At 42.3% G+C, this 27,851-nt stretch overlaps 1 protein-coding gene across 13 annotated transcripts in view; it reads right to left on the reverse strand.

The window, feature by feature from the left end:
* Positions 1-728: 728 nt before the first annotated feature.
* LOC127046837 (bifunctional heparan sulfate N-deacetylase/N-sulfotransferase 4) overlaps positions 729-27,851 on the reverse strand; it is a 256,826-nt gene continuing 229,703 nt past the window's right edge. For 10 of the 13 annotated variants that reach the window (XM_050944412.1, XM_050944409.1, XM_050944411.1 and 7 more), the window contains 8 exons: positions 27,460-27,583; positions 25,796-25,970; positions 24,297-24,467; positions 21,087-21,176; positions 19,705-19,814; positions 9,951-10,053; positions 8,264-8,760; positions 729-1,348 (listed from right to left, as the gene is read on the reverse strand). In XM_050944412.1, coding sequence (XP_050800369.1) covers positions 8,641-8,760; positions 9,951-10,053; positions 19,705-19,814; positions 21,087-21,176; positions 24,297-24,467; positions 25,796-25,970; positions 27,460-27,583 — 893 coding nt within the window. In that variant the 3' untranslated portion in view covers positions 729-1,348; positions 8,264-8,640. Of the gene's footprint in view, positions 1,349-8,263; positions 8,761-9,950; positions 10,054-19,704; positions 19,832-21,086; positions 21,177-24,296; positions 24,468-25,795; positions 25,971-27,459; positions 27,584-27,851 lie in introns of those variants that run through there. The other 3 variants (XM_050944416.1, XM_050944418.1, XM_050944419.1) reach the window with 3 other exon arrangements.

Below are 27,851 nucleotides of genomic sequence, written 5' to 3' on the forward strand. Positions count from 1 at the left end.
AAGTAATGGATCTTCAGAAGCCCACAAACTGAGAAGGAAGCCAACTAAGCCAGCCAGGAATGAAATGCAGAGAAACAAGACAGGTCAGATTCAAAGGAACTTAGGTGTATAACTCCTACGGATCTGGGCTGCAGGCACCTATTTCTGCTTGGGATTCTCAGCTGTAAACAGTCTCCTGAAGTTGTCTAAGCCAGGTTAGTTCTCTCTTGTGGAAAAAAGAACACAAGGGAGACCAATAGCCCAGTGGTTAGGACACTCACCTGAAGGCCCAGATTTAAATCCCTGCTCTGCCTGGCACTCGAACACACATCTTCCTTTCCCAGGAAAGTGGGCAAAACACTAGGCCATTGGGTAATCTGAGGTAAGGCACTCTCAAATTGGACTTGTCCAATTTAATATATATAGAGAGAGACAGACTGTAGGTTGATAATTACAGCATTCACCTGAGACACAGGAGGGTCCTGTTCAAGTCACTGCACTAATGAATATTCAATAATGAGGGCCTGATTATCTGAGCAGCTGAGTAGCTGTGGTTCTCATTGAATTCAGGTAGAAGCATGCATGCCTAATTCTTTTGAAAGTCATGCCCACCATGTATAATATTTACCACTAGATGCCAAAATGATTGTTCTCTGTTCAAAAGCTGGGGGACAGAGTGAGGCACATGATTAGGTCTACAAGAAGCTGAAAATCACAAAGCATCAGAGGCTGCAGTGTGGAGGATGGGAGGAGGCACAGTATGGATGCAGAAGGAAAGAGTAGCTGAGCCATAACTTGAAATATAAGGCAGAGGTCAAACAAATAGCAGTATTTTGGTTTATCTATGACAACTGTAGAGGGTATAAGGAAAGAAGAAGTGCTCATGTCTAACATACCAGCAGAGGTGTTTATTTTGCAGAAGTGAGAAGAACTAAGAAGGTGTATACACAATTACTTGAAACAATTTCAGCAAATACAGATTTTTCTCCCTGCCTCCCGCAAACAAAAATACTTTGTGATCAAAATTTATTTTGCTTTTTCCCAAACCTCAAGTATATACCAGAGTTAAACTGGATGTGCTGTTTTCAGATAGAAAAAGAAACAACAACAACAACAAAAAACCCTGTAGGCAAGGCCATTAGCTTTTTGCCCATGTCTCAGATCTTTGACTAGGACTTTTAAAAAAAGTATTTCCAAATGATGCTGATTCTGTTTTATAAAAAGTATCCAGTCACTGGAACACTGAACACTTAAGAATCTCTGTTATTTTCAAATCCTTATTTTCTGCTAGCTTTTCCAGATATGGTAGTGATGGGGGATCCAATCTGTAGATAGGTCCACACCTTAGCAGTCACATTAAAAGGATAATCTGGAAGAAAAGAGAATATTAAAAAAGGTAAGAATTGTTTCATTTACAGAGAAAATTCATCCTCTGAGAATGTATGTCTTTAAGATAAGTTTGGAGGGCCTATTTGCCTTTGGTTTATATTGCAATACATGTGATAAGCAATATTTATTTTAAAGGTAGGTTTTATTACGATACTTGTGAGGATGGACATATTCTGAAAGTTGTATGGTATTTCAACTCTCTGGGGAGTCCTCAGCGAAGATGAGTATGCAGTGGTTGCAAAGAGACTATGCTACCATCTTCGTGTTGGAAGGGGTTCGTCCAGAAAAGGGCTAACTCATATTAGCAGAATGGTGTGGAGGAGCTTTACTGATCTATCTGTGCTAATTCTGTGGCTCTTCAATTGAATGGGCTTTTCAGCACTTTTCGTAAGAATTATTCACTCAAAATTGAGTACAAATAAGAACAAAAAATGGATGCAGGGATATAATTTGATATTATGAAGCATTCTTTATTTCTGTCTTTAAATTACGTCCCTACTGCCTTATAACATCACAAAATCAGTGCTCTCATTGTTTTTACTATACAAACTTTTCCTTCCTCCAAGAGTTTGAAATTCAGACATTTTAATTTGTTCTGGGGGAAGTTGGCAAACTGATTCCATAGCTTGGAGGGAATTTGTTTGATTGGGTTGGCGGGGGGCTAAAAGCATTAAGCTGGAAATTTTATTTTAGAGTTTGAGAGGTCAATACTTAATCTGAAAGTTTACAGTTGCTATTCTAATTCCTCTAGCTAAAATACAACCATGATAACATAAATTGTTGTTTTTTTGTATATGAACACTGAGACACTGCTCTGGTAATCTGATATGCTTGCATAGATTCTGGCACATATGTTGAACCATGCTGGATTCTACCTTTCAAAGGCAGAGATACTAGAGCGGGCATGGAAGGATACAGATGCAGTAAAGGGGGAGGATGTAGAGGAGGTATAATACTACAGAAAGCTCTACCTGGGCAAATTCCATGTACAATTGACTTCAGTGAGACTCTGCACAGATGCAGGAGCCAGCCTGGCAGGGTATGTAATTCATAAAACAGAAAGTCAGTCCACGATTTCCCTCATCCCCCAAAACTCTAGCTTTCCTTGTTATTAACAACATATTTGGCTTGCTCTTTATTCTTATTATATTTATTTAATTGGTTTTTCAGATGCCCATCAGTTACATAGTCAGTGATGTCAAAAGCATAATTTCATGGATTGCTAAAAGGGAAAAAAAGTCAAGATTATTTACAGCCAGTGTACAAAGACCCTTCTACAATAAAGTTGTTCTGGACAAAGGCTGTGCTGATTGATCATGTTACAGGCAGAAGAAATTAGACCCTAACATGCTGTTATTTTATATTCAAATTGTATGCTACACTAACAAAACCACATCAAGTCTCAGTTTATCAGTGAGAAGGTGGAATATCTTGGTAGTATGGCATTTATCCAAACATAAGTAACAAGGAGGTACAAAAAACAAAAGTGATGTGAAACGTTCCTCTGGAGTGGATATTAAAGACATAATAGGATGGCAGAAAAAGGAGATTTAAAAAGATACTTTAGTACTTACATGAAAAGCTGGTTTCCACCCCTCCCAAAAGGGAGTGCAACAGATTATGACATCTGCTGTATTCCTTTAAAAGCTCCCAAAACAACATTTGATGTTTCCTGAGCTTTTCATTTCAAAAGAATACAAAGTTATCTTTTAATTACTGATGAGTTGCTGCAGATGCAATTTAGCACTTAAATATGTTTTATCAGATTATGGGTTGGCTGGATAGTCTTTGGAATTACTCCCGTTCCCCACTAAAACCTTTCACCGGTATTTCTAAAAAAGTTTTACCAAGCTAGTTTTTTTCAACATTGTTATCCCTAAATATTCAAAAATCATGAGGCAGGACCCTCCAAAAATCATGAGTTTGGCTCAAAAGTATTTTTTCCAGAATAATAAACCTGTGATTCTTTATTTACTTTCTGGCTTTTGAGCATTAGGGTGCACTTGAGTCACATTGTCATTTTTTTCCCTAGAACCATAAAAGCTAGAAACTTACTTTGTTAATAAATGAAAGCTGAAATTCTCATGCAATTTCTAATTGCCAGCAGCTGGGGCTTTAAGGAAAACACCAAGTATTGCGAGATTCACAATAATAGCACAATATTTGGCAACACTGTTTTTTTCTCTCTCCTTCCCATTTTCCTGTTTGGGGGTGGGGAGGGGAAGAAACTTTAGAATTTTGATGTGGCCAATGTGGTTTTATCATTTAGGCATGATTTAGGTCCCATTAACATCACACAGTTACAGGGACATGGTGTTGCCAACTCTTGCAATGATTCTGGACCGCCTATGACTTTCCCCACCAGAAGTGCATGATTTTTGGCTGAGCTAGAACTGATACTGCATTTCTGGTTTCAGCCATTCAAAGCCACTGCTGTGAGTCTGTAGTTGGCATTGGGCTCCAGTTCCAAATGCTGCCAGAAATGGACAATGGGTTGTGTTGAAAGGTGAATTATTGAAGAGAAAGGCGGTTACTAGGGGAGTTCCTCCAGGATTGGTCTTGGGACCAATCGTATTCAGTATTTTTATTAGTGACCTTGGCACAAAAAGTAGAAGTGTTCTAATGAAATTTGCTGAAGATACAAAGTTGGGCAGCATTGTCAATACAAAGGAGGACTGGAATAATCTACAGGAAGATTTGGATGACCTTGAAGGCTGGAGTGACAGAAATGGGATGAAATTCAATATGGATGCTCCCCGACTTATGCAATCATTCCATTTTGGAACGCCTTGCATAGCTTGAATTTTGCATAAGTCAGAAACGTATACCCGACCATTATGCAAAAAACCCCAAACTATTTCTAGCTTATGGAACTTTTTCTGTAAATGCAGATTTGCATAAATCAGGTTTGCGTAACCTGGGAGTCATCTGTAGTACAAAATGCAAAGTCATGAACTTAGGGTATAATAAGAAGAATTTCTGTTATAAGCTGGAGGTTAATCAGTTGGATGCAGAAGAAGGAGAAAGACCTTGGTGTTTTGGTCAATCACAGGACAGCTGTGAGCCATCAATGTGATGTGGCTGTGAAAAAAGGCAAATGTCTTTCTAGGATTTATCAAATGAGTCAATTCCAGTAGAGAGAGAAGTATTAATGCCATTGTACAAGGAACTGGTCAGATCTCATTTGGAATACTGAGTGCAGTTCTGTCACTGATGTTAAAGAAAGATAAATTTAAACCAGAACAGATGCAATGAAAAGCTACTAGGATGATCAGGGGAATGTAGGCCCTGTCTTATGAAAGGAGACAGAAAAAGCTTGGCTTGTTTAGTCTAGCAAAATGAAGGCTGAGAGCAGACATGATTGTCCTCTATAAATAGTTTAGGCAGGGCTGTAACCAAGTCAGGGCAAGCGAGGCTGCTGCTGAGGGTGCAAAGCTGCAGGGGCAGAAAAATGGGCTGAAGAAATGCCAAAAAAACAACAACAACAAATATGGGGTACAAATATACTTGCTCATCCCAGGCACTAAAATGTCCAGTTATAGCTCTGAGATTAGGAGGGTAAATACCAGGGAGGGTGAAGAGCTATTTAAGCTACAGGACAATGTTAGCTCAAGAACAAATTCTAGCTGGAAATTAAAAGAAGATTTTTAACTATCAGAGGGATGAGGTTCTGGAAAAGCTTCCCAATAGGAATTGTAGGGGCAAACAACTGACTTAGCTTTGAGAAAGACCTGGACAAATTAATGAGTACAAATATATGATTGAGTTGCTTGTGGTGGTAGGGGGCAGGGCTCAAGAAGCCTGAGTCCTGGCTTGACAAAGCCCTGGCTGGATGATTTAATTGGAGTTGGTCGTGGTTTGAGTAGGGGATTGGACTAGATGACCACCTAAGGTTTCTTCTGACCCTAATCTTCTATGAGTGTCACTTCCAGTTTATATTTTTTGTTCCTAAAAGCTCATGCTTCAGGCTTCTTGCTGGCCACCTGCAGGGGTCAGGCAGGGATTTCTCCCTCCCCCAGTGTATTCTGAGAGGTTTTTTGTCTCCGTCCTCTGGAGCATCAGGGCTGGCCATGGCTGAAGATGGGCCATTGGACAGGGAAGGCCAGGGCTCTGAGGTGGCACTGAGCATTTTTCTCTCTCTGGTTTTTGCTTACATGCTCGGAATCTAACTGACTGCCATCTGTGGCATCTGGAAGGAATTTTCCCCAAATCAGATTGGAAGTAACCCTGGGTGTTTTCACCTTCCTCTGCAGCATGTGGGTGTGGGTCACTTGCCAGGTTTACATGGGTATATCTTAATTATTTCCTTGCCGTTGCAGGGGCCCCAACTACCATTGCACCTTGGTCCCTTCTAGTGTCTGTCTGTGGCAAATAACAGGCTTGTCTCCTGTGGGGTGTAATACTTTGGTCTAATTTCAGTGACCGGGATTAGTGTGTGGGTGCTGCCTGGTGTTGGTGGCCTATGCTACACAGGAGGTCAGACTAGATGGTGGTCCCTTCTGGCCTTAAACTCTATTACTCTAAAAGCATGGTTGTTCCCCCTACAACTCTCACTCCAGCCTGACTTCACTATCTCCTCTATCTCATACACACATCTTCTGCTTCTGGGCTCCTCCTATGGAAGCGGGAGGCAGGGATAGTGCAGGGGAGGGAAGTAAGGGGGGAGAAAGAAGAGGGAGATAGGCAATGGGCAGGAATACGAGGCACATCCAGTGTCCTAAGTAGACGTGGACTGTATCCAAGAAGGAGGGAAGAAAAACTGGATAGGGATAGTGTGGCTACTCAGAGCCTGTCAGGGTTCCTTCCCCACTCTGAACTCTAGGTACAGATGTGGGGACCCACTTGAATGCCCCCAAGCTTATTTCTATCAGCTTAGGTTAGCACCTGGTACACTGCCACCATGAAGTGATTTAACAAGAAACAAGGAAAGGACCACTTGGAGTTCCTCCTCCCCCAAAATATCCCCCCAGGCCCTTATACTCCCTTTCCTGGGGAGGCTTGAGAATACTATCCTAACCAATTGGTTACAAAGTGACCAAAGACCCAAACCCCTGGGTCTGTGGACAATGGAAGATCAGTCAGGTTCTTAAAAGAAGGATTTTATTAAAAGGAAAAGGTAAAAATCATCTCTGTAAAATCAGGATGGAAAATAACTTTACAGGGTAATCAGATTCAAAGAGCCCAGAGGAACCCCCTCTAGTCTTAGTTTCAAGGTTACAACAAAACAGGGATAAACCTCCCTCTAGCAAAGGGAACATTCACAAGTAGAGAAAACAAAAATAAACTAATACACCTTGCCTGGCTGTTACTTACAAGTTCCAAATATGAGAGACTTGTTCAGAAAGATTTGGAGAACATGGATTGATGTCTGGTCCCTCTTAGTCCCAAGAGCGAACATCATCAAAAACAAAGAGCACAAACAAAAACCTCCCCCGCCCCCCAAGTTTGAAAGTATCTTGTCCCCTTATTGGTCCTTTGGGTCAGGTGTCATCCACGTTACTTGAGCTTCTTAACTCTTTACAGGTAAAAGGATTTTGATGCCTCTGGCCAGGTGGGATTTTATAGCATTATATACAGGAGGGCTGTTACCCTTCCCTTTATAGTTATGACAAAGCCCACTGAAACATATCAATTGTTTGGGCTATCCAGACTGTTGTAGACCCAACTGGTTCATGGTTATCACATGCTTTGACTGACAACTTTGTATACTTTTGTTTGCTCCAGAAAACCCCACTTGTTTATAAAACCACAAACTTGTAAGTGGGATTCCTTTGCCTAGTTTATATTTCCACCTCACCTTGCAGACCCTGACATTACCGAATAAAGGAGTAAACCAGAATTCAAATTGTACCCGCAATAATCTGTTTTCATATACCAAAAGGCATGTACATTAAAGTAACCATAAAAAACAATGTGTCTGACTCTGTGTGTGTGTGTGTATACCTATTTATACTGATCTATATCTATCTATCCATATATATATAAAAAGAAGAGAGAGGGAGTGTATATGGATGGGCAGAAATAAGAATACATCACCACATGTATGTGATACTGTGGATATAAGTTCTATTGGCTGGTTTAAAAAAATCTACAGAATGGAGATAATTATTTGTGAAAGCCTATAGGTTTGTAAAGTAATTTTTATAGAACCCAGATTAATTTATTGTTTCATTACTACTAAGTTCTAAGGACTTTTTGACAAGGGTTTAAGGGTATGATACTAGAACGGTAGAAACCCAGTCTCTCTGTATTTTAAAGGCTTCAGAGTAAAAACTATTTGCTTCCAAGCCTGACCATGAAATTGTCAGAATTAAGCCATTGTCAGTGTGAAGATCACTGAGCTAATGTTCTGCTTAGATTTTGACCTTTCCGATGATTGTTTTATGAGTTTCAATGACACTGTGGCAAACAAATCAGATTTCACATCCCAAACACAAGCACCACAGGAACTAGATAAGCATGATGAAAACCTTATAAAGGGGGGCAAAACAAGGGAAGAATGTCAGTTCACTGAAAGGCACAGTTTTCAATTGGCTGCATTCTTTGACTGGTTCACTGCTTGAGGGGCTAACAGGAGAGCTGCACTTCTGCAGTTCACACACAGCTTCCGTAGACCAGGGTACATCTTGTTTGGGAGAAAGATATAAGAAAAGAAATCCCACAGACCATTGGCCAAATAGTCCATGGAGTTATGCCATAAAGGAATTTAGCCCTCTGTGAACAGAACAAGCTACTTTTTATGAGGAAAGCAACAGGGCAGCATTGTTAATTATAACTAAATTAACCCTAATAACTAAGGGCCCTGTTTTGCAAGGTTCTGAATGCCCCCCTCATTTTTCACCTTGAAGCTTCAGACCAAAAGAAAAAATATAGAAAACTATTAAGTTCAACCAACCTCATAATCCATCGAGAGATGTTTCTGTCCTTTGCTTGTGTCCTGACAGGCTGTAATTTGTCATATATGATGAAGACTATCAATCATACATACAGTTTCTGGAACTTTCTGGTAAACAGAGGGACTAGACTATGCATGAGTCCCAGGCTGGATAAAGAATAATGCCACATAGCTCCATATTGTGTCCCAGAAGCTGACAAAGGAGTTGATGCTAATAGCTGTCAGCGCGTGCATATATAAACAGTTTTATATTTGTATTTAATTTTGAGACAGTTATTCATGAGGTCCTCTACTGACAATCACAAGTGAGTTGGGGAAGTGAGGGGTTTTATGGTGCCGGTAACTGTCATTAGACTTTGGTCCTCTGAACATCAGTGCTATCTCACTTTCTGAAGCTCCTGTCTCAGCCAGTATGGCAGGGGCTGTCCCAATCTGTGCAGTAGTTTGGACAGTTCCACATTGTGATCTCTGTAGTAGCTTGAAAGAAAAGCTCTAGACTGAGGGAAAAGGGGAAAAAGGAACAAAGACAATTTACATTAAAAATTGGCACCCTTGTGGGGAACAATCTTGTTAAAAACCCCAAACAAACCAGGTACAATTCTTAAAGGGACAGTGTCCACATTTTTATGACCCACAATTTCAGTTCTCTTAGTATCATTGTGACAGGAAAATTTCCTGGACAAACCTTATTAACCATATTAAGTTAAACCTTATTAAACTGAATTCAATACCTTTTGGATCCATTGTATTAAAATGCATTTGTTTAGGTTACTGTAGGATTGTATGCAACTTTTCTAGGAGACTGAGTAATGTAAACCTTGTGGAAAGTTAGGAATGCCAAAAAACTGTTTGGGACAATATGTATGAAATGGATTTCCTAGGAGGTACTTGGGAGGCCTCCTGAAACTATGCCCTATGGAGAAAAACTCTGTTTATTGGTTGCTCCTTGAAACTCCGAATGAAAGACCCCTGAATTGTATAAAAGATGGACCAAACTCTTCACGAATGTGTTAGTTCTGAGCTGAGGCTGTTATGAGACCATAGAAGAGGCTCCTCTGTGCGGTTTGAAGGACTAATCACCTGCCACAGCCAGTGCTGGAGTTGGGATGATCACCAGTAAGTTTATTAGCATGAGTGTAGGTTTTTTAAATCGTATTTACATATGTTTTCACTTTACAATAAATAAACTTGCACAGGAAGAGCTGTGTGGTAGCTTTACTGTGAGCAGTTACACTAGGGAGACCTAGGGTGACCAGACAGCAAGTGTTAAAAATCGGGACAGCGGGTGGGGGGTAAGAGGAGCCTATATAAGAAAAAGACCCTAAAATTGAGACTGTCCCTATAAAATTGGGACATCTGATCACCCTAAGTTACACTGTTAGTGTCTGAAGAGAAAGCAAGCAGCTCGGTGTCCACTGTCTGAGTTTGCTGGGAGAATTCACAGCTGTGCAGCCTGGAAATGTCCCAGTTAGCAGGGACATGCATCACCACACAAACGAGGCAATGACTAGGAGCTAAAAGCTTGAGTATGAATGCATTTTCTGGACAAATACAGGTGTGGTTATCCTAAACTGTAGGTTTAAAAAAAAATCTTAAAAAATGAACCATCCTTTATTCCTGAGCCCCAAGCATGATGCTGCATGAGTTTTTTTACAAACTGTAACTCAGATCTCTAGAAAAGTGGTACCTCCTGATCCATTGGTGGGTATTTTCGGCCTTTGCTTTTTCCCAGGCATTTTGTCTTTCCTTCTTCCACCAGCTGACACCAAAAGCCTTTGTGAGGGTCAAACCTAAAAAGGATAATATCTTAAGAAAGGTCTAATTATGGAAGAACCTTCAACCATTAGATAGTCAGTTAGCCAGCAACTGCCACTATGTGATATCTGAGATATTTTACTTCTTCCAAGTAGGAAAAGATACTGGTATTACAGTGTCTTAGATGGCCACTGTATGCTCAAGAACAATTTATGCAATGCAATACATTTGAGAACATTATGAATTGCTTGAAGATATCCATGTCTCCAAACAGTCACCAGGAGTCTTCCTTTTTGGGGTATTCTACTTACTAGATAGTCTCGGATAGCCCCTGTCTCAAAGCATATCCACCATTGCAGACAGAACCTACAGCAAATATACACCAGACTAAGGACAACAGGGAGTACTTAACTTCAACTACTGTGCTTTGACTGGACAATAGATATGCTAAGTGCGTTTCCATGAGCTGTTTGAAGGACACTTCCTTCTCTTATCTGAAGGGGTCAGGATAGGAAATACAGAGAGTGGCAATTCTCTAAGTAGGACAAAGACAGAGGTGACAAAAAAGGCATTTAAAGTGAATTCAGAGGGAAAGACTGATGGATACACAAGAAGTTTGGGCAGGAGAGAGTAAGGAGATGAACTGGCCAGAGTCAGTAGGTACACAGGGAGAAAAAGCTCCATGTTTTTTAAAAAAGCAAGCTATGTACCACAACGAGGTTGCTGGATAGTCCAGTAACCTTGATCCCAGCCCAAAGAATGTGCTGGAATATTGAGGAAATGGAACCACAGAAATGCATGTAGGATTTATGATTTTTGTATTTCTTGTCTTATTAAAGAAAGACCAATGCTGTGTTTGAATCCTGTGGAAAGACTGTGTGTTATGCACTATACTTTATCATATGTGTGCTAAGAGTTAAATTGTAACCCAGCACCTCACACCTTCAGGAGGTTCTGAGATAAGGCATGGTTAAGTGACAGAGGAGCTGGAAGAGTCCAGTGCCAGAGTGCCACAGTGCTGGGAAGTGAGTTACATCGTCTAAACTCTCAGGAAGGTGTGTTAGACATGGAATCTGCACCCTGAGAGTGTGCTAGGGATCTCAAGCCAATGACAGTGACTGACTGGACTGTAAGACTCAGGAAACTTAAAATACATTGGATCCAGAATTGATTCCCTTCACAGCAGTCTTGTGAATGGTCAAGAGGGGGCATTTGACTGGACTTGTGACACCAGGCACTTATCCAGGTCAGAACTTGGTCCACTGGAAGTGCCAGAGATTTGAAAAAAGACCTATAGACCATGTTGACTTCAGTGGAAGTCAGATCAGATCTCCTCTGTGTACACGCACACATCTGCCAGTAGTACTTTTTTAACAACATATTTCTTAGTTGCGTGTGTATTTTTGAGGCAACTAAAGCAGTGTTTAGATCCTTTGGAAGAAGTGGTTGTTTTGCCATTAATGTATCACTACACCTGGAGGGCTGGTTGCCCCATATCATTAGTTCTAGATGTCACTTTCATTCCAAGACAGGCATCAGCATTAACACTGTCTCTAAACAATCTTTGCAGAAATGTGAAGTCTGATCATCATGTCTTAAAATCAAAGATGTAGGTGTCATAAACAGATAGTTAAGGGTTAATGTCTCTTTTACCTGTAAAGGGTTAACAAACAGGGAACCAAACACCTGACCAGAGGACCAATCAGGAGACAAGATACTTTCAAATCTCGGTGGAGGGAAGCCTTTGTTTGTGTTTTTTGGATTTTGCTTTGTTCTCTCTGGGCTCTGAGAGTGACCACACGTACGTACAGGCTCTCTAATCTTCTATTCCAATTTTGTAATTAAGCTTAGGGAAATTAATGCTAGTACCCATATTTTGGATGCTAAGGTTCAGAACTGGGAATTATACTATGACAGTAGGAATGTTAGATCACGGCATAACACACTAAGGAAACAAGCAAAGTATAGTGTTAAGTATTGAATTTATTGCTATGGGACTTGGCAGCATGCATAAAACATTGAAAAGGTTTGCATTTTTGCTGTTCAGCAGCTGTTTGAGAAGGATGAAGTATAATTGGCTGAAATGTAAAATTAATTAGTTTCAGAATATTTTGTTGCCCTGGGCCTATTCCTTAAACACCAGTGCACCTGCAATTTGCTACTGCACATATGTGAGCTCATTTCAGGAGAAGAGAAGGGAGGGAGGAGGGCTTTTTTCCCCCTGCCCAGCCTATTATCCCAGGACTAATCCTTCTAGCCTAAATTGTCACAGTAATTGTATCAATTAAAATTAAACAAGTCATTGATTAAATGGATATATTGATGGTAGCTTCATTTCTATTTTGGACTTTTCAATCTGCTCATTGCATTATGAAGTACTTTGGCTGGCTTGCACTAGTTTCCCAAGAGAAGAAGTAATATATTGTGCTGTGCTAAAGAAAAACTGTAGAACTATGCCCTAAACATTTCTGTCTCGGTATGAGTATATTCAACATTATGGGAAAGTCCAAAATTATAGAATGAAAAAGCCAGGCAATTCAGTTAAGCTGGACCAACCCCATTGTGTTCAAGTTCTTGGGACTGTACAAAGTTATACATTGTGTGTACAGTATATTATGTGATACTGTATCTGGGCACAATGGAAATACTTAAGGATACAGTGTTAGCTTTAGCTATAACTCAAATTTTCAAAGGAGAGCCAAACAAGACCTCATATTTTGTAATTTCCCCTGCCCTTAGCAACCCCCAGGGATTCAGAAGAGGTTAGAGCATCTTTGCTGCTGCCCTGGCTCTGGTGTTCATGTGCCTCCCAGCTCCATGGCAGCTTAGGGTATGTTTACACAACAGCTGGGGGCCAGCTTCACAGTGCAAGTAGACAGATGTGCTAGCTCTGGACAAGCCAGCACACTAAAAATACTGTGACTGCAGCAGTGTGGGCTAGTTACCTGAGTATAATCCCACCCAACCCCGTGGGTTGGTAATCTTGCCACAGGAACAGGGATGGCAGCTCAAGATGACCACCTGAATACATATCCAGGGGTTGGTCAGACTGGACTTGGGTAGATAGCATGCTAGATTGAGCAGAGGTAGCATGTGTCTTTGAAGCACTTGGAGGAGAGGAAGGTGATCAGGAACAGTCAACCTGGATTCACCAAGGGCAAGTCATGCCTGACCAACCTGATTGCCTGCTATGATGAGATCACCAGCTCTGTGGATATGAGGAAAGCAGTGGACATGATATATCTTGACTTTAGCAAAGATTTTGATACGGTCTCCCACAGTGTTCTTGCTTGCAAGTTAAAGTATGGATTGGACGAATGGACTATAAGGTGGATGGAAAGCTGGCTAGATTGTTGGGCTCAATGGGTAGTGATCAACGGCTCGATGTCTAGTTGACAGCCAGTATCAAGCGGAGTACTCCAGGGGTCGGTCCTGGGGCCAGTTTTGTTCAACATCATTATTAATGATCTGGATAATGGGATAGATTACACTCTCAGTGAGTTTGCAGATGACATTAAGATTGGGGGGAGAGGTAGATATGCTGGGGGCAGGGCCGGCTTCAGGCACTAGCGAAGGAAGCAGGTGCTTGAGGTGGCCAATATAAAGGGGTGCACTCCATCCATTATTGGGGCAGCACATTTGAGCCTTCGGCGGGAATTCAGCGGCAGATCCCTCTCTTCCTCTTTGAACTGCCACTGAAGAGGAAGAGAGGGAGTGAAGGACCCGTCACTGAACTGCTGCTGAAGAATGGAGTGGTGCAATTAAGCTGCTGCCGAAGTGCCATCGATCGCACCCCCTCCACCGCTTAGGGCGGCAGAAAACCTGGAGCCGGCCCTGACTGGGGGGTAGGGATTGGGTCCAAAGTGACTTAGACAAATTGGAGGAATGGGCCAAAAGAAATCTGTTCAGGTTCAACAAGGACAAGTGCAGAGTCTTGCACTTAGGATGGAAGAATCCCATGCATCACTACAGGCTGGGGACTGACTGGCTAAGCCACAGCTCTGAAGAAAAGGACTTGGAGATTACTTTGGATGAAAAGCTGGATATGAGTCAGCAGTGTGCCCTTGTTGCCAAGAAGCTAATGAGATACTGGGCTGCATTAGTAGGAGCATTGCCAGTAGATCGAGGGAACTGATTATTCCCCTCTATTTGGGACTGGTGAGGCCACATCTGGAGTACTGCATCCAGTTTTGAGCCCCCCACCGCAGAAAGGATGTCGACAAATTGGAGAGAGTCCAGCGGAGGGCAATGAAAATGATCAGGGGCCTGGGACACATGACTTATATGGAGAGGCTGAGGAAACTGGGCTTGTTTAGTCTGCAGAAGAGAAGAATGAGGGGGGATTTGATAGCAGCCTTCAACTACCTGAAGGGGAGTTCCAAAGAGGATGGAGCTCGGCTGATGTCAGTGGTGGCAGATGACAGAACAAGGAGCAAGGGTCTCAAGTTGCAGTGGGGGAAGTCTAGTTGGATATTAGGAAACAGTATTTCACTAGGAGGGTGGTGAAGAACTAGAATGGGTTACCTAGGGAGGTGGTGGAATCTCCAGAGCTAATTGTAACAGAGGACTCACACTTTAGCTTAATAGCCCATTCCTCCAGTCTCCAAAATAGTCTCACTATCTGACAGGAGACTTGGAAGCAACAGTCCTTGAATCATATCTGCTCCAGTCAGGAGAGTGCTGTATAAGAATCTAGACCAAGGATGGGCAAACTATAGCCCACGGGCCACATCCGGCCTGCGGGACCATCCAGCCCGGCCCTCGAGTTCCTGGCCTGGGAGGCTCGCCCCCGGCCCCTCCCCTGCTGTCCTCCTGCCCCCACAGCCTCAGCTCACCCACTCTGCTGCCAGCATAATGCTAGTCTGGGTGGTGGGGCTGTGAGCTCCTGGAGCAGCACAACTGCAGAGCTGGCCTGACCCAGTCTCTGTTCTGTGTGGTGGTGGTGGTGGTGGCAGCGTGGCCTGGCTCCAGCTGGATGGTGCGGCTGTAGCGCAGTAAGGGGGCAGGGAGAGGAAGGGTGGTGGATAGAGGGCAGAGAAGTCTGGGGTGGTGGCCGGGGGAGAGAGTGTGAATGGTGGTTGGGGGGAAACAGGGGATTGAATGTGGGCAGGGGTCTTAAGGGGCAGTCAGGAAGGAGGGGGTTTGGATGGAGTGGCAGGAGGCAGTTGGGAACAGGGAGAAGGGGTGGTTGGATGGGGCAGGGGTCTTGGGGAAGCCATCAGGAATGAGAGGTGGGGTTGGATGGGGCAGCGTGGGCCGGGGTCTGTCAGGGAGCAGAGGTGTGTGGATGGGGCAGGGGTCCCAGAGGAGCCATCAGGGAACAGAGGGGTTGGATGGGGCAGGAGTCCGGGGGGGGGCAGATAAGAGGTGGGGGCAAGGCCACAACCCCCTCCCCTAACTGGCCCTCCATACAATTTACGAAACCCAATGTGGCCCTCAGGCCAAAAACTTTGCCCACCCCGATCTAGACAGATCAGATTAGATCTGTATTAGCTCTGTGCCTGGCTTTCCCTGCTGTGAAAAGCAGCAGCTTAGTGCTGCCTGGCCATCTTTCTCCACAACCTCTCTAGCCCCTTTGTTCTCTGAGTGGGGAACACAACTACCGAGCCTCTCTGTTAACCATGTGAACATGCAATGCCCACTTCTCTCTGCCTCAACGATGAGGAGAGTGAAGAAAAAGCCACAAAGGAACTACCAACTCAAACTGCTGCAGAGCACGTGTTTGTGGAAACTATGTGTTTAATGCCCTCTCTAACTAGTCAGTTAGGGCAAGGCAGTGACATCCTGTGGTCAAGAGGATGCAACTAGGAAACTGGATAGCGATGGATCTTAAAAAAAAGGGGGCGGGGACTTGGTGAGTGAGGCTGTATTAATTTTTGAACCTCTGAGGGGTACTTGCACATGCAAATAGATATTTTCCGAGGCAAAATTAGATAACCACACACCTAACGTAGTATTTGCCAGCAAATCTGGTAACTGCATTCAGACAGGTATCTGAATGTCTAATTTACCTGATTTACATGGCAGATTCCTCCTTGCTCCCACAAACACTTAGCTTACCTTTTATGATGAAGTGGAAATTTTCTGTAGTATTTTTACGATGCCTAAGTGTGCCTCAGTTTCCTCTGCATTTTGTATGGCTAGCTGTGGTAGGGGGAAAGGGAGGCTGGGAGACATACGTATGAATGTCGTCTAGCTGTCTGAACCTGAATGGGTCATTTAAAAAAGAACTGGTGGAGGCTGACTCCAAATCAATGGAATGCTAGTAAGACTATGGAAAACCCAATCACTAGGACATTGCCACCTAGCAACCAATGACCAAGAGGGTATGGATTTTCCCAGCTCTCAGCAGGGAAGCTGAGAAAAGACCCCAGCTTGAGAACAAAGGACCGAGAAGGTGTGAAGTGGGAGGATAAGAGCTGGCTGCTGGGGCTGACCAAGAGAGCTTGAACAATGAGGTTCATTACAGTTTGGCTGGGCTCTGGGCCAACCAAAATGGACTTGCTCTGTGCTTTAACCTCTCTTTCTCTGTGCTAACTTAAGGTCTTCCTATGCTGTGTTCCAGTTGGCTAACAAACCCTACTGTTTTGACAAAGCTGTTTGAGTATCACTACAAATACTTGGTGAGGTGCATTAATCCCCAAAGATTGTACAAATCTCTACCATGAGCCTATCTCAGTTGGACTTGCTGATCAGAGCTCATGGTGTGAAGAAGCAGTGCTGAAGGCCCAGAGGTTCAGTCTAAGGAGGTGGTGAGGCCTAACCTGTGCAAGGAGAGACAGACCCCTTGGGGGTATGGCACACTGAAGAAGTTCCTCCTAGAAACTGTTTCAAAGCTGGAAATGTAGCACCAATCCTGTGGATTGTGACATCTTTCTTTAGCATTTTTTTACTTGAGGATCACAGAGCATATTTACAGATAGGGATTAATTCTTACAGCATTAGTTTAATTTCAGTTTTTACAAATGCATCAGAATAATAAAAGGAAAATCCAAGTCTGGTTTAGTAGTGTACGTGAAGGTTAGAATTTAATTCTGCACTCAGTGCTAGATGGAGTGCTTACTAACTATTGAATATTTACTTCTGTGCAGGGCCATAAGCAGCACTTATGTCTCACTTGCATCCTATTTTGAGAGCTTCAGTAGCATTTAAGCATTGCACAGCCCTTATTCTTTGCACCAGGGTGAATTTTACGCTCCTGTGAGAAGCCATATTTATTTTTATAGATTACTCATGGCAATAACCTTGTTGCCCAGTACTGTTTGCACAATTGGGTCCTTGAATTGCATTCTGACAATTTTAAAAATGCATGTTGTATGCTTAATAAACAGCAATGACTTTGAAGAAGCCTATCCAATCGATTTTATATTGACATTCTTAATGTGAAGCTACCACATTGTTTAATGTTGTTTCCTCTTCCATGCAACCTATGTGTTTCCTCCACACACTTGCCTTCTCAGTGTTCTGAATTGTGATTGTATAATTTTATAGAACTGTTTACAACTCATTTTCCTGTTTAAATAAAGGCAAAGGACCAACTTTATACTTGGTGTGTGACTCCTCTGACTTCAGTTTAGTTACCGAAGGGAAAATTTTGTCCCCAAATGTATTGAAAACACAACAAAAGGCACGCAAGATGAGCAGTGTGGCAGGTGTGCAAATATCAGGAGCTTAGCTGTGTATTCAAAACTCCTGCCAGCGCTTTGTACACATTATGAACCAAGGACTTACAAAATTACATTCCAGAAAATGAAACTGTTTACCAAGGAAAAGCTATTTTGAAAAGCAATGTTTTTAAGAGACTTTTTTTTTTAAAGAAGAAGCTTGCACAATTCTGGGCTTATATTTAGTATAATGTTTAGTATAACCCACAAAGTGTTGTTTGTTCTGAAAAAGATTGAAGAGGAACCATTGTAGACTTACCCTCACTTTAAAGTTGAGGCAATGTGTGGGAGATGAAAACTCCCTGCCAGAGTTATGTCATTCCTATGGTTGTATCATTCTTATGTATCATTCCTCCCTGTATCATTCCTATGGAGGTGGAAGTGTGTAGGACTTGCTTCTCCTCCCTAACTATGGACTGGATACGGATTACTGCCCCAAGCCCTGTAGACATAGGAATCTGTAGGAGGCAATGACCACCCAAGCAGATGCTGAATGTTTGCACATTGGCTTTGGTGACCCCCTGTAGCCCTTCACCTTCCTAAGAGGCTATTGGTTTCTTGGCTCCAATACAGTACTTGCCCCTGGGATTCAACTATAAGTGAGGTTCCCCAATGTGGAAAAACCCAGTGTAAAAGCTTCTTTCCTTATTTACTACTGGTCTGGGAGGGTTAATATCCACCCAATCCAAATTCCTGCAGAGATCCCAGAGCTGATGGAGATCTCTCTGCAGAGACTGGAAAAGGACAGGGAGATAGTTAACCATCCTTTCATGTGATCCAGAGGAAATCTATACCCTTCGGGTCTCCTACATGTGTAGATCTCAGACCTGAACTGAACTCATAACAGGCACTTTGGTAAGAATTTCATTGATCCGTGGCCATTGAAATCAATGGAAAGTGTATCAAAGGCACACTAGACAGGGAGGATATTCCTCTGATTGCTTTTGGGCCTCACACTGGGGGATGAGCTTAAACTAAATATTATAGGCTGCCTGACACTTCCCATTATAAGATCCTCTTTTCAGTTGCTTATAACGTCGCCAAACTTTAAAGCTGAAATTTTCCCTGTTGGGTGTTTTCCTCAGGCTGAATTTTTTGGGAAGTTTCAACAAAGCTGTTTCTGAGAACAAGATTAGGGAAAAATACATTACTTCACCCATGTTAAAAAACCACAACTCTTACAGTTGAAGGGAAACTCTCATGATTAAGGCTGTTAAATGATGCACTAGGTAACTGGATTCTATCACTGCCTCTGCCATAGATTTTCTGTGTGATTTTGAACAAGTCCCTTAAACCATACTTTTCACAGGTGATTACTAATTGAGTATTTCTCTTTTTCTGGGTGCCTGACTTGAGATCCTAGTGTTTGATTTGCAGAGGTGCAGTTGCAGTTGTGAATGCTCAGAATTCAGTAGGAGCTCTGCTTTGAATAGATGAAATGCTATATAATGCTAAGAATGTTCAAAAATCAGGCCAGATGCATCTCAAATTGGGCATGCAAGATTATGTGTATTTACGACATTGGTGTCTGCGTCTCAGTTTCCTATCTGTAAAATGGGGATAATACCCCATCACCTCTTAGGGCTGTTGTGAAAATTAACCTGAATAATGTTTGTGAAGTACTTAAAAACTACAATGAGGAGCACCATAGAAATAACCATGAAGAAATTAATAATTGTGTCTTCAGAGCAGAGTTTGGATGTGGTGAAGTAAATAAGTTCTGGGGCCTCACATTGAACTATGGATCTGGGGAGAAATGGACTAGTTGTTCATTCAGTGAGCACATCTATCCTGTGCACTGAATGAGGCAGGGGTCCTATAGGGAAAATAGTATGTGATCATGTAATGAAAGTCTGCATCAGAATGGATATACACAAGGTGGGTGATTTTTGTATGCTTGACCTTGCAATCTTAATATTCTTTTAATGTCATTTTTTGTTTGTAACTGATGATAAATTGTCCCTGGGAAGTATGGATGTACATAATCATATACAACAGAAGAGATTAAAGGTACAGACTCACGTTAGCGCTTCAGAGTAATTGTAATGAGGTGAGACTCCCAGAAACTTCTGCACTTCATCCATCACTGTAGCTGGGTCACTTCTTAGCTGCTGTCCATCAATAATTAGCAACTGTAAGGATAGATTGTCTATTTAAGACAAAAGACTCAGTTCAATAAACTAAGCTACCTCACTTCCTCTGTGACATAATTGAAGGCAAGGTGGATTTGAAGTAATATAGTATCATTAGCAGTTGTGCAATTCTGCTGTTTCTAGCCTTAATTTCTTTCAGCTTTGCATCATGCTGGAGATGTATAGTCTTGCATGTGAGAACTGAGGGAACTGTTTGGGTGATTACCTTGTTCCCCCCAGTATAGTTATTTTTGCATTCACAGTCAAAGAATAAAATCAAAATCGCAAAGATTTACAGAATACTGAGAAAAATGGATTTAAAAAAGCTTGATCAGATAAGTCAGACATACAAAACATTCAAAAGCATTAAAATACACACTGAGCTTTTAGAGAGATAAGCATGTAAATATCTAGTACACCTCTACCCTAATATAATGCCACCCGATATAACACGAATTCAGATATAACGTGGTAAAGCAGTGCTCTGGGGGGAAGGGGAGAAGAGTGCTGCACGCTCCGGTGGATCAAATCAAGTTCGCTATAATGCGGTTTCACCTATAATGCGGTAAGATTTTTTGGCTCCCGAGGACAGCGTTATATCGAGGTAGAAGTGTAATTAAATACTAACCACTATGCAGATTCAGTAGATTGACAGTATCTGATAATCAATATGTAATTATTACAGATCTTTCAAAAGTACGTTAACAAAATCTGGTCTGATGCAAAGCTACCTCAGTGCTGAACTGGACTTTGAGTCTAGCTGATAAAGTTATTTATAGAAGCTTTTGCAGTACAGAACTGTACATATAATAACTAACTTGGATGGGTGTGTTTCATATTTATTGTGAGGGCTTATGAATGATTGACTATTTGAGTGCACATTAATAAGCACAATAAGTGCACTTTCTGCATGCACACTATAAAGAATGAGTTCATATTGTTGTGTATCTTGTAAAATTAATCACTGCAACTAGGCAAACACGCTGGTAGCCAATTTTACAAGAAATATGCCAATGTGCACCTGCATGCCTAACAGCAATGTCTGCATTTGCTGTGATGAAATTAACTACTGCAGGGGGGAGCAACCTTAACATATGTCTTAGGAGCAGGAGGCTCAGCCTTAAGAACAGAGAACACAAACAGGTAATTGGAGTCCTGGCTTTCTTGAGGACCCAGAATCCCATGCATGTTCTGAAATTTGTGGGACAGTGTTGTCCCCCTCCCTTAGCAGGACCAGAGAGGGAGTAAACAACTCGCTGCAGGAAGTCCTACCTGCCATAGATCCCCCAACTTGCAGGCATATTTTTTTGGGAACTTTGCATCCCATGCAAACTCTGCTGCTCGTAGGCCGGTACTTGTTGCCTATCAAAAGAGAAGCAGGACTAAAGGGAGAAGATACAAGTCACTGAAAAACCCAGCCCTCCTCTTACTTATTAGCAATGGGACTGGTCCATTTCCCCCTTTGTAGTGCAACTTGAGGCCATGCAACAGAAAAGGCCAGCCATGGATAGAAACAGATCCTATAGCTCTTTTTGGCTTTCTAGCACTTAGACTAGCTAGAAGACACAGCCTGTGCTTCCTAGTTTCATCACAGAGTTTCTTTAAGTCCTGGTCAGATGAGGCAGTCACAGGGGAGATTGCTTACTACCCTACATATACCTTTTCCTTTCATACCCATTTTTCTTTGTAGGGGCAGAAGGTATGATCGAGAATATGGAACATCCATAGGTGTGTGTTGTGTTAACCTGTTTTTTGTCAGGAAATAGGTATTCCGGGAGGGTTTTTGTAAAGATGAATTTTATCTAAGCATGTGTTTATATAAGCAGCAAAGAATCCTGTGGCACCTTATAGACTAACAGACGTTTTGGAGCATGAGCTTTCGTGGGTGAATACCCACTTCCTCAGATGCATGTAATGGAAATATCCAGGGGCAGGTATATATATGTGTGCTAGCAAGCAAGCTAGAGATAACGAGGTCAGTTCAATCAGGGAGGATGAGGCCCTGTTCTAGCAGTTGAGGTGTGAAAACCAAGAGAGGAGAAACTGGTTCTGTAATTGGCAAGCCATTCACAGTCTTTGTTCAATCCTGAGCTGATGGTGTCAAATTTGCAGATGAACTGAAGCTCAGCAGTTTCTCTTTGAAGTCTGGTCCTGAAGTTTTTTTGCTGCAGGATGGCCACCTTAAGGTCTGCTATAGTGTGGCCAGGGAGGTTGAAGTGCTCTCCTACAGGTTTTTGTATATTGCCATTCCTAATGTCTGATTTGTGTCCATTTATCCTTTTCCGTAGAGACTGTCCAGTTTGGCCGATGTACATAGCAGAGGGGCATTGCTGGCATATGATGGCGTATATTACATTGGTGGATGTGCAGGTGAATGAACCAGTGATGGTGTGGCTGATCTGGTTAGGTCCTGTGATGGTGTCGCTGGTGTAGATATGTGGGCAGAGTTGGCATCGAGGTTTGTTGCATGGATTGGTTCCTGAGCTAGAGTTATTATGGTGTGGTGTGCAGTTACTGGTGAGAATATGTTTCAGGTTGGCAGGTTGTCTGTGGGCAAGGATTGGCCTGCCACCCAAGGCCTGTGAAAGTGTGGGATCATTATCCAGGATGGGTTGTAGATCCTTGATGATGCGTTGGAGGGGTTTTAGCTGGGGGCTGTATGTGATGGCCAGTGGAGTCCTGTTGGTTTCTCTCTTGGGTTTGTCTTGCAGTAGGAGGCTTCTGGGTACACGTCTGGCTCTGTTGATCTGTTTCCTTATTTCCTCGTGCGGGTATTGTAGTTTTGAGAATGCTTGGTGGAGATCTTGTAGGTGTTGGTCTCTGTCTGAGGGGTTAGAGCAGATGCGGTTGTACCTCAGTGCTTGGCTGTAGACAATGGATCGTGTGATGTGCCCGGGATGGAAGCTGGAGGCATGAAGGTAGGCATAGCGGTCGGTGGGTTTTCGATATAGGGTGGTGTTAATGTGACCATCACTTATTTGCACCGTGGTGTCAAGAAAGTGGACCTCCCGTGTAGATTGGTCCAGGCTGAGGTTGATGGTGGGGTGGAAGCTGTTGAAATCATGGTGGAATTTTTCCAGAGTCTCCTTCCCATGGGTCCAGATGATGAAGATGTCATCAATGTAGCGTAGATAGAGAAGGGGTGTGAGTGGACGAGAGCTGAGGAAGCGTTGTTCCAGGTCGGCCATGAAGATATTGGCATATTGTGGGGCCATGCGGGTGCCCATAGCAGTGCCACTGATCTGGAGATATATATTGTCATCAAATTTGAAATAGTTGTGTGTGAGGATAAAGGCACAGAGCTCAGCAGCCAGTTGTGCTGTGGCATCATCAGGGATAGTGTTCCTGACAGCTTGTATTCCATCTGTGTGTGGGATGTTTGTGTAGAGAGCCTCTACATCCATGGTGGCTAGGATGGTGTTTTCTGGGAGGTCACCAATGCATTGTAGTTTCCTCAGGAAATCAGTGGTGTCACGGAGATAGCTGGGAGTGCTGGTGGCATAGGGTCTGAGTAGAGAGTCCATATATCCAGATAGTCCTTCAGTGAGAGTGCCAATGCCCGAGATGATGGGGCGTCCAGGATTTCCGGGTTTGTGGATCTTGGGCAGTAGATAGAATAACCCTGGTCGGGGCTCTAGGGGTATGTTGATTTCTTCTGGTGTTAGTGTAGGGAGTGTCCTGAGTAGATGCTGTAGTTTCTTAGTGTATTCCTCAGTGGGATCTGAGGGAAGTGGCCTGTAGAATTTGGTATTGGAGAGTTGTCTGGCTGCCTCCTTTTGATAGTCAGACCTGTTCATGATGACAACGGCACCTCCTTTATCAGCCTCTTTGATGATAATGTCAGGGTGGTTTCTGAGGCTGTGGATGGCATTGCGTTCTGCACGACTTAGGTTGTGAGGCAAGCGATGTTGTTGTTCCACGATTTCTGCCTGTGCACGCCGGCGGAAGCATTCAATGTATAGGTCCAGGCTGTCATTTCGACCCTCAGGAGGAGTCCATGTGGAGTTCTTTTTCTTGTGCTGTTGGTGGGAGGGCACCTGCGTATCAGTGCACTGTTCAGTGTTGTCCTGGAAGTATTCTTTGAGTCGGAGACGGCGAAAGTAGGCTTCCAGATCGCCACAGAACTGTATCATGTTGGTGGAGGTGGCAGGGCAGAAAGAGAGTCCCCGAGATAGGACAGACTTTTCTTCTGGGCTGAGTGTGTAGTTGGATAGATTGACGATATTGCTGGGTGGGTTAGGGGTACCACTGTTGTGGCCCCATGTGGCAGGTAGGAGTTTAGACAGCTTACAGTCCTTTTTCCTTTGAAGAGAGGTGAAGTGAGTAATGTAGATCTCCTGTCTATGTGTTTATATAGATATCCTTGAATTTTTTCCCAAAATCAATGAAAAAGCATCACAAGATTATATGCGATAATGGTATACATTGAGATTGTTGTTCCCAAAATCAGTGAGCTTTGTGAAATGGCCAGCAGGAAATTACCTGGGAAGTGGGAAAGTGAGTTAGCCATCTTTCTATATGGGTAGCATACCACCCAGGGATCAGACATCTCTTCTGGAGAGTCCTTAACTCTGAGGGAGCCCAATGGTCTGATGTAATCACTTCATAGAAATTGAACTTCAGAGCAGCAGGGTCCTCATGAGATCGCTGGTGCTAGCATACAAAATTGAGAGATAAATGACTGTAATTAGCTAATAAATTAAGCCATAATTGAGTAAAAAAGTGAAAACTGTAGTATTTCAGACTTCCAAACATAGTTAAGAATTTAGCAAATTGTAGCTTCACTGCTATTGTGTTAATATAATGAAATATCCTAGATGGATAATGGTCTCATTTTCAAATGTTAGTGGCTATCATACCCTTAATAATAACATCACCACCACCATCACCATACACAGTACCCTACTACCAACCAAAAACCTATGGCTATTTCAGTGGAAGAAGATTATCTGTGGTTCTCTCCATTCTCATGTGTTGTGGGCTTGAGGAAGGAGAGCACTTGGTGAAATTATGTGGCCTGTATTATGCAGGAGATCAGACCAAGTGATCCATTCCAGCCTTTAAAATCTGAGAATCATCTATTTTATTAAGAAGGGATATTACTCACACACTCAGATAACTGTTTGTAGAGACCAACAAGCCCACGTTAAAACCATATAGAGCCTAATTTATTGAAATATTCAGAACTGGTATCATTTCACACATACTTTTGCAATCTCTTGGCAAAGGCATGCACCAGCTAGTGCAAGGCAGTGGAGAATCAGGCACTAGAGCTGCATATACATTAGGAACAGTTGGACCCTTAATTTGCCACAAGTGCAGCTCTACATTTCGTAGCACAGTTGGAAGTTGTTGTGTAGACAGGACACAGCCGTCTACCATCTCAGACTGCAGTTTAGGGTGACTAGATAGCAAGTGTGAAAAATCAGAGCGGGGAGGGTAATAGGTGCCTATGTAAGACAAAGCCCTTAATATCAGGATGGTCCCTGTAATATTGGGAGTCTGATCACCCTACTACAGTTCTGCCAGTGTTGGGAAAGATGGTGCCGCAATGATGGAGAATTACAGGTCCAAATTCTGCCAGGGTAGATTCAGTCATAGGGCCTGCTTCTCCACCGTCTTATGACTTGCGTAATCTTTTGTGAATGTGCTCAGGATGGGGCTGGAAGGAGTGTCAACTGGAGTGGTGAACTAAGCGCTTTATATTGTTATTTACAAACCTTATCATAGGTTTTCAGAATTTTTCTACTTCATGCCTAGTTTAACTTTATAGATGACTCTTTTGGCATTGCTCTGGCTATTCCATTTGTCTGCACAAATATGTCAAGTTGCTATATATGTTTGAACCTTTTTTTAAAACACAGGTGTTGATTCTTTTTTTTTTTCTGAGCCAACCCATCTCTGCTCTGGAAGGGGTGTGCGTTAGTTTCCAGTCACTGTTTTTGATTTCATTGCCCATTTCTCAGTGGAAAGTTCCCTACCTGATACCAGGAGTATGCCCGATCTGATGGGTCAATGAGAATGGTGATGATCTTGGCCTTGGGGACCAGGGAAGCTGCTCGTCTGGGGGCCTCCCCTGAATGGAAGTAGTTGGCACTTTTCTCAAACAGAAAGTCAGTGGTGACATTCAAAGGGATAGGGAAGAAATCCATATACCTGGGGAGAAGGAGACAATGATTTGAATTAAGAAAATAATAAATTGTCTTATGCATATATTCTGCATTTCATGGCACGTGGAAATGTTAATCTTCCAACGTAATTCACAAATGGAAGAAATCAAAACTCAGCTGGGAAAAAGATTCATTCTAAAGTTGTAACAGTAACAAACACTGGCTGGGGGGTCAATGATGTGAACAGCTAAACACTGTGACTGTATTGGCAATGATTTCCACTAGTGATAAGGAAAGTACTAATTGTACTTATAATGAATATTCAGCAGATAACTGGAAATACTCTTTTATTGTTAAAAATGCTCTCTAAGGAAAAAGTGTTGATGGAGATTCACATCTAAGCACTCCTCATTTGAAGTCAAAGTGTGCACAGATTAAAGATGTGAAGTGAGATTCTAGACTGTGCTTCTAGTAGGTGTTCCATGGCACCTGCTGCCCAGTGGGAGGGGAGATAATGTGGCTTTAAGCCACCTTTGCATCCTCCCAGTTCTGTATTGCTCTGAGGAATGGAGTGGTCCCTGGCATAAATTAGAGAGTCTCCAGGGGCGGGAAGGAGGTGCAGGTGGGGGAGGCTACTTGCGTTATAGCTATAGCAGCAGCGCTACCTGGAATCCAAGCAGTGCTACATGCTTCAGTCCCAGAATCCTCCCTATGCCAGCCTGCATGTCTTCCTCAGTTGCCATGCTGGAGAAATTCTATCTTGGCTGCATCTGTGCCCTTTAAAGCCCCTAGCCCTACTGCAGTCCCTTTACCTGGTGTAAACAGGCCAAAGTAGAGATTATAAACTCATCACAGACATAAAAATTCTGTAGATGGAAAAACATGAAATAAATTGGTTTGGTTTTTCACTTCTAATCTAATTTGCCGATTGTGGGCCAGTCAATGGAGCTGCACTGACTAACATCAGCTGAAGCTCTGGTCCTCTGTTTTGTGCAGAGCAAGATGGATGTTTTAGAAACAAAGTCAATATAGAATTATCCTCTGCTTCTTCTTCCTGCAATGTCACTATAGGTTCGTTATGCCATATATTATTTGAATGCTTCCATGGATATAGGTCATGCATCCAGATGTATATTGGGATTAACAAAATAAATCTGCAACCCCCCTCATCTTTTGTTATGATACAATCTCTACATGTTTCTGATATAAACAAAAACTACAAAAATAGACATGCATCTTAAAATGAAATTCAGTTAATAAAAGGTCTCTGAACTCTGGTAATATCAATAGCAATATGAAATATTCTCCATTAGGTAGTATGAAAAAATGTGCAATGAATCGTTTCCATCTCCTGGGTTTTCACAACATTTTTAACCTAATAATTCAATATTTCTCTTAAACTAAGTGTAGCCATTGTGATAATGTTGTTTGCAGTGATTTTTTAAAATATGTTGTGTAGTCTGTTTCTATTCTTCATTGCAGTGTATTACAGTTTTGTATGATTTAAACAATTATTTTTTTGTTAGTTTTCTTACCAGTCAATTCCCTTGTGATAGTTGTTTCCGTTGAAGAACTGAACTTCTTCAAAAGTTTTTGGACTGGGGAGATTACTGATGATAGAAGGATGCATAAGGAGAAAGAAATAAAGTGCTGTTGTTCCTAAAAGGAGAAATAAACCAAGACACAGGATTATTTGACATAGTTAGAAAGGGTAAGATACCTCTAAAGTGTTTAAATTTAAGCAAGTATTTCTGAACAACTATGCACAAATGAAGAGGAACATTTTAAAAGGGTTTTTTTATAAGATAAATTCTCATTAATGAAAGGATGTCTTAGCATGCTGGAGTTTTAAATATGAACAGATAATACACGCAAGTTTATTTGTTCTGGGGTCATTAACTCTTTCATTCTCAAGAGTCCTAATTCT

The sequence above is a fragment of the Gopherus flavomarginatus genome, chromosome 3 (assembly GCF_025201925.1).
Source record: "Gopherus flavomarginatus isolate rGopFla2 chromosome 3, rGopFla2.mat.asm, whole genome shotgun sequence".
Classification (NCBI taxonomy): Eukaryota; Metazoa; Chordata; order Testudines; family Testudinidae; genus Gopherus; species Gopherus flavomarginatus.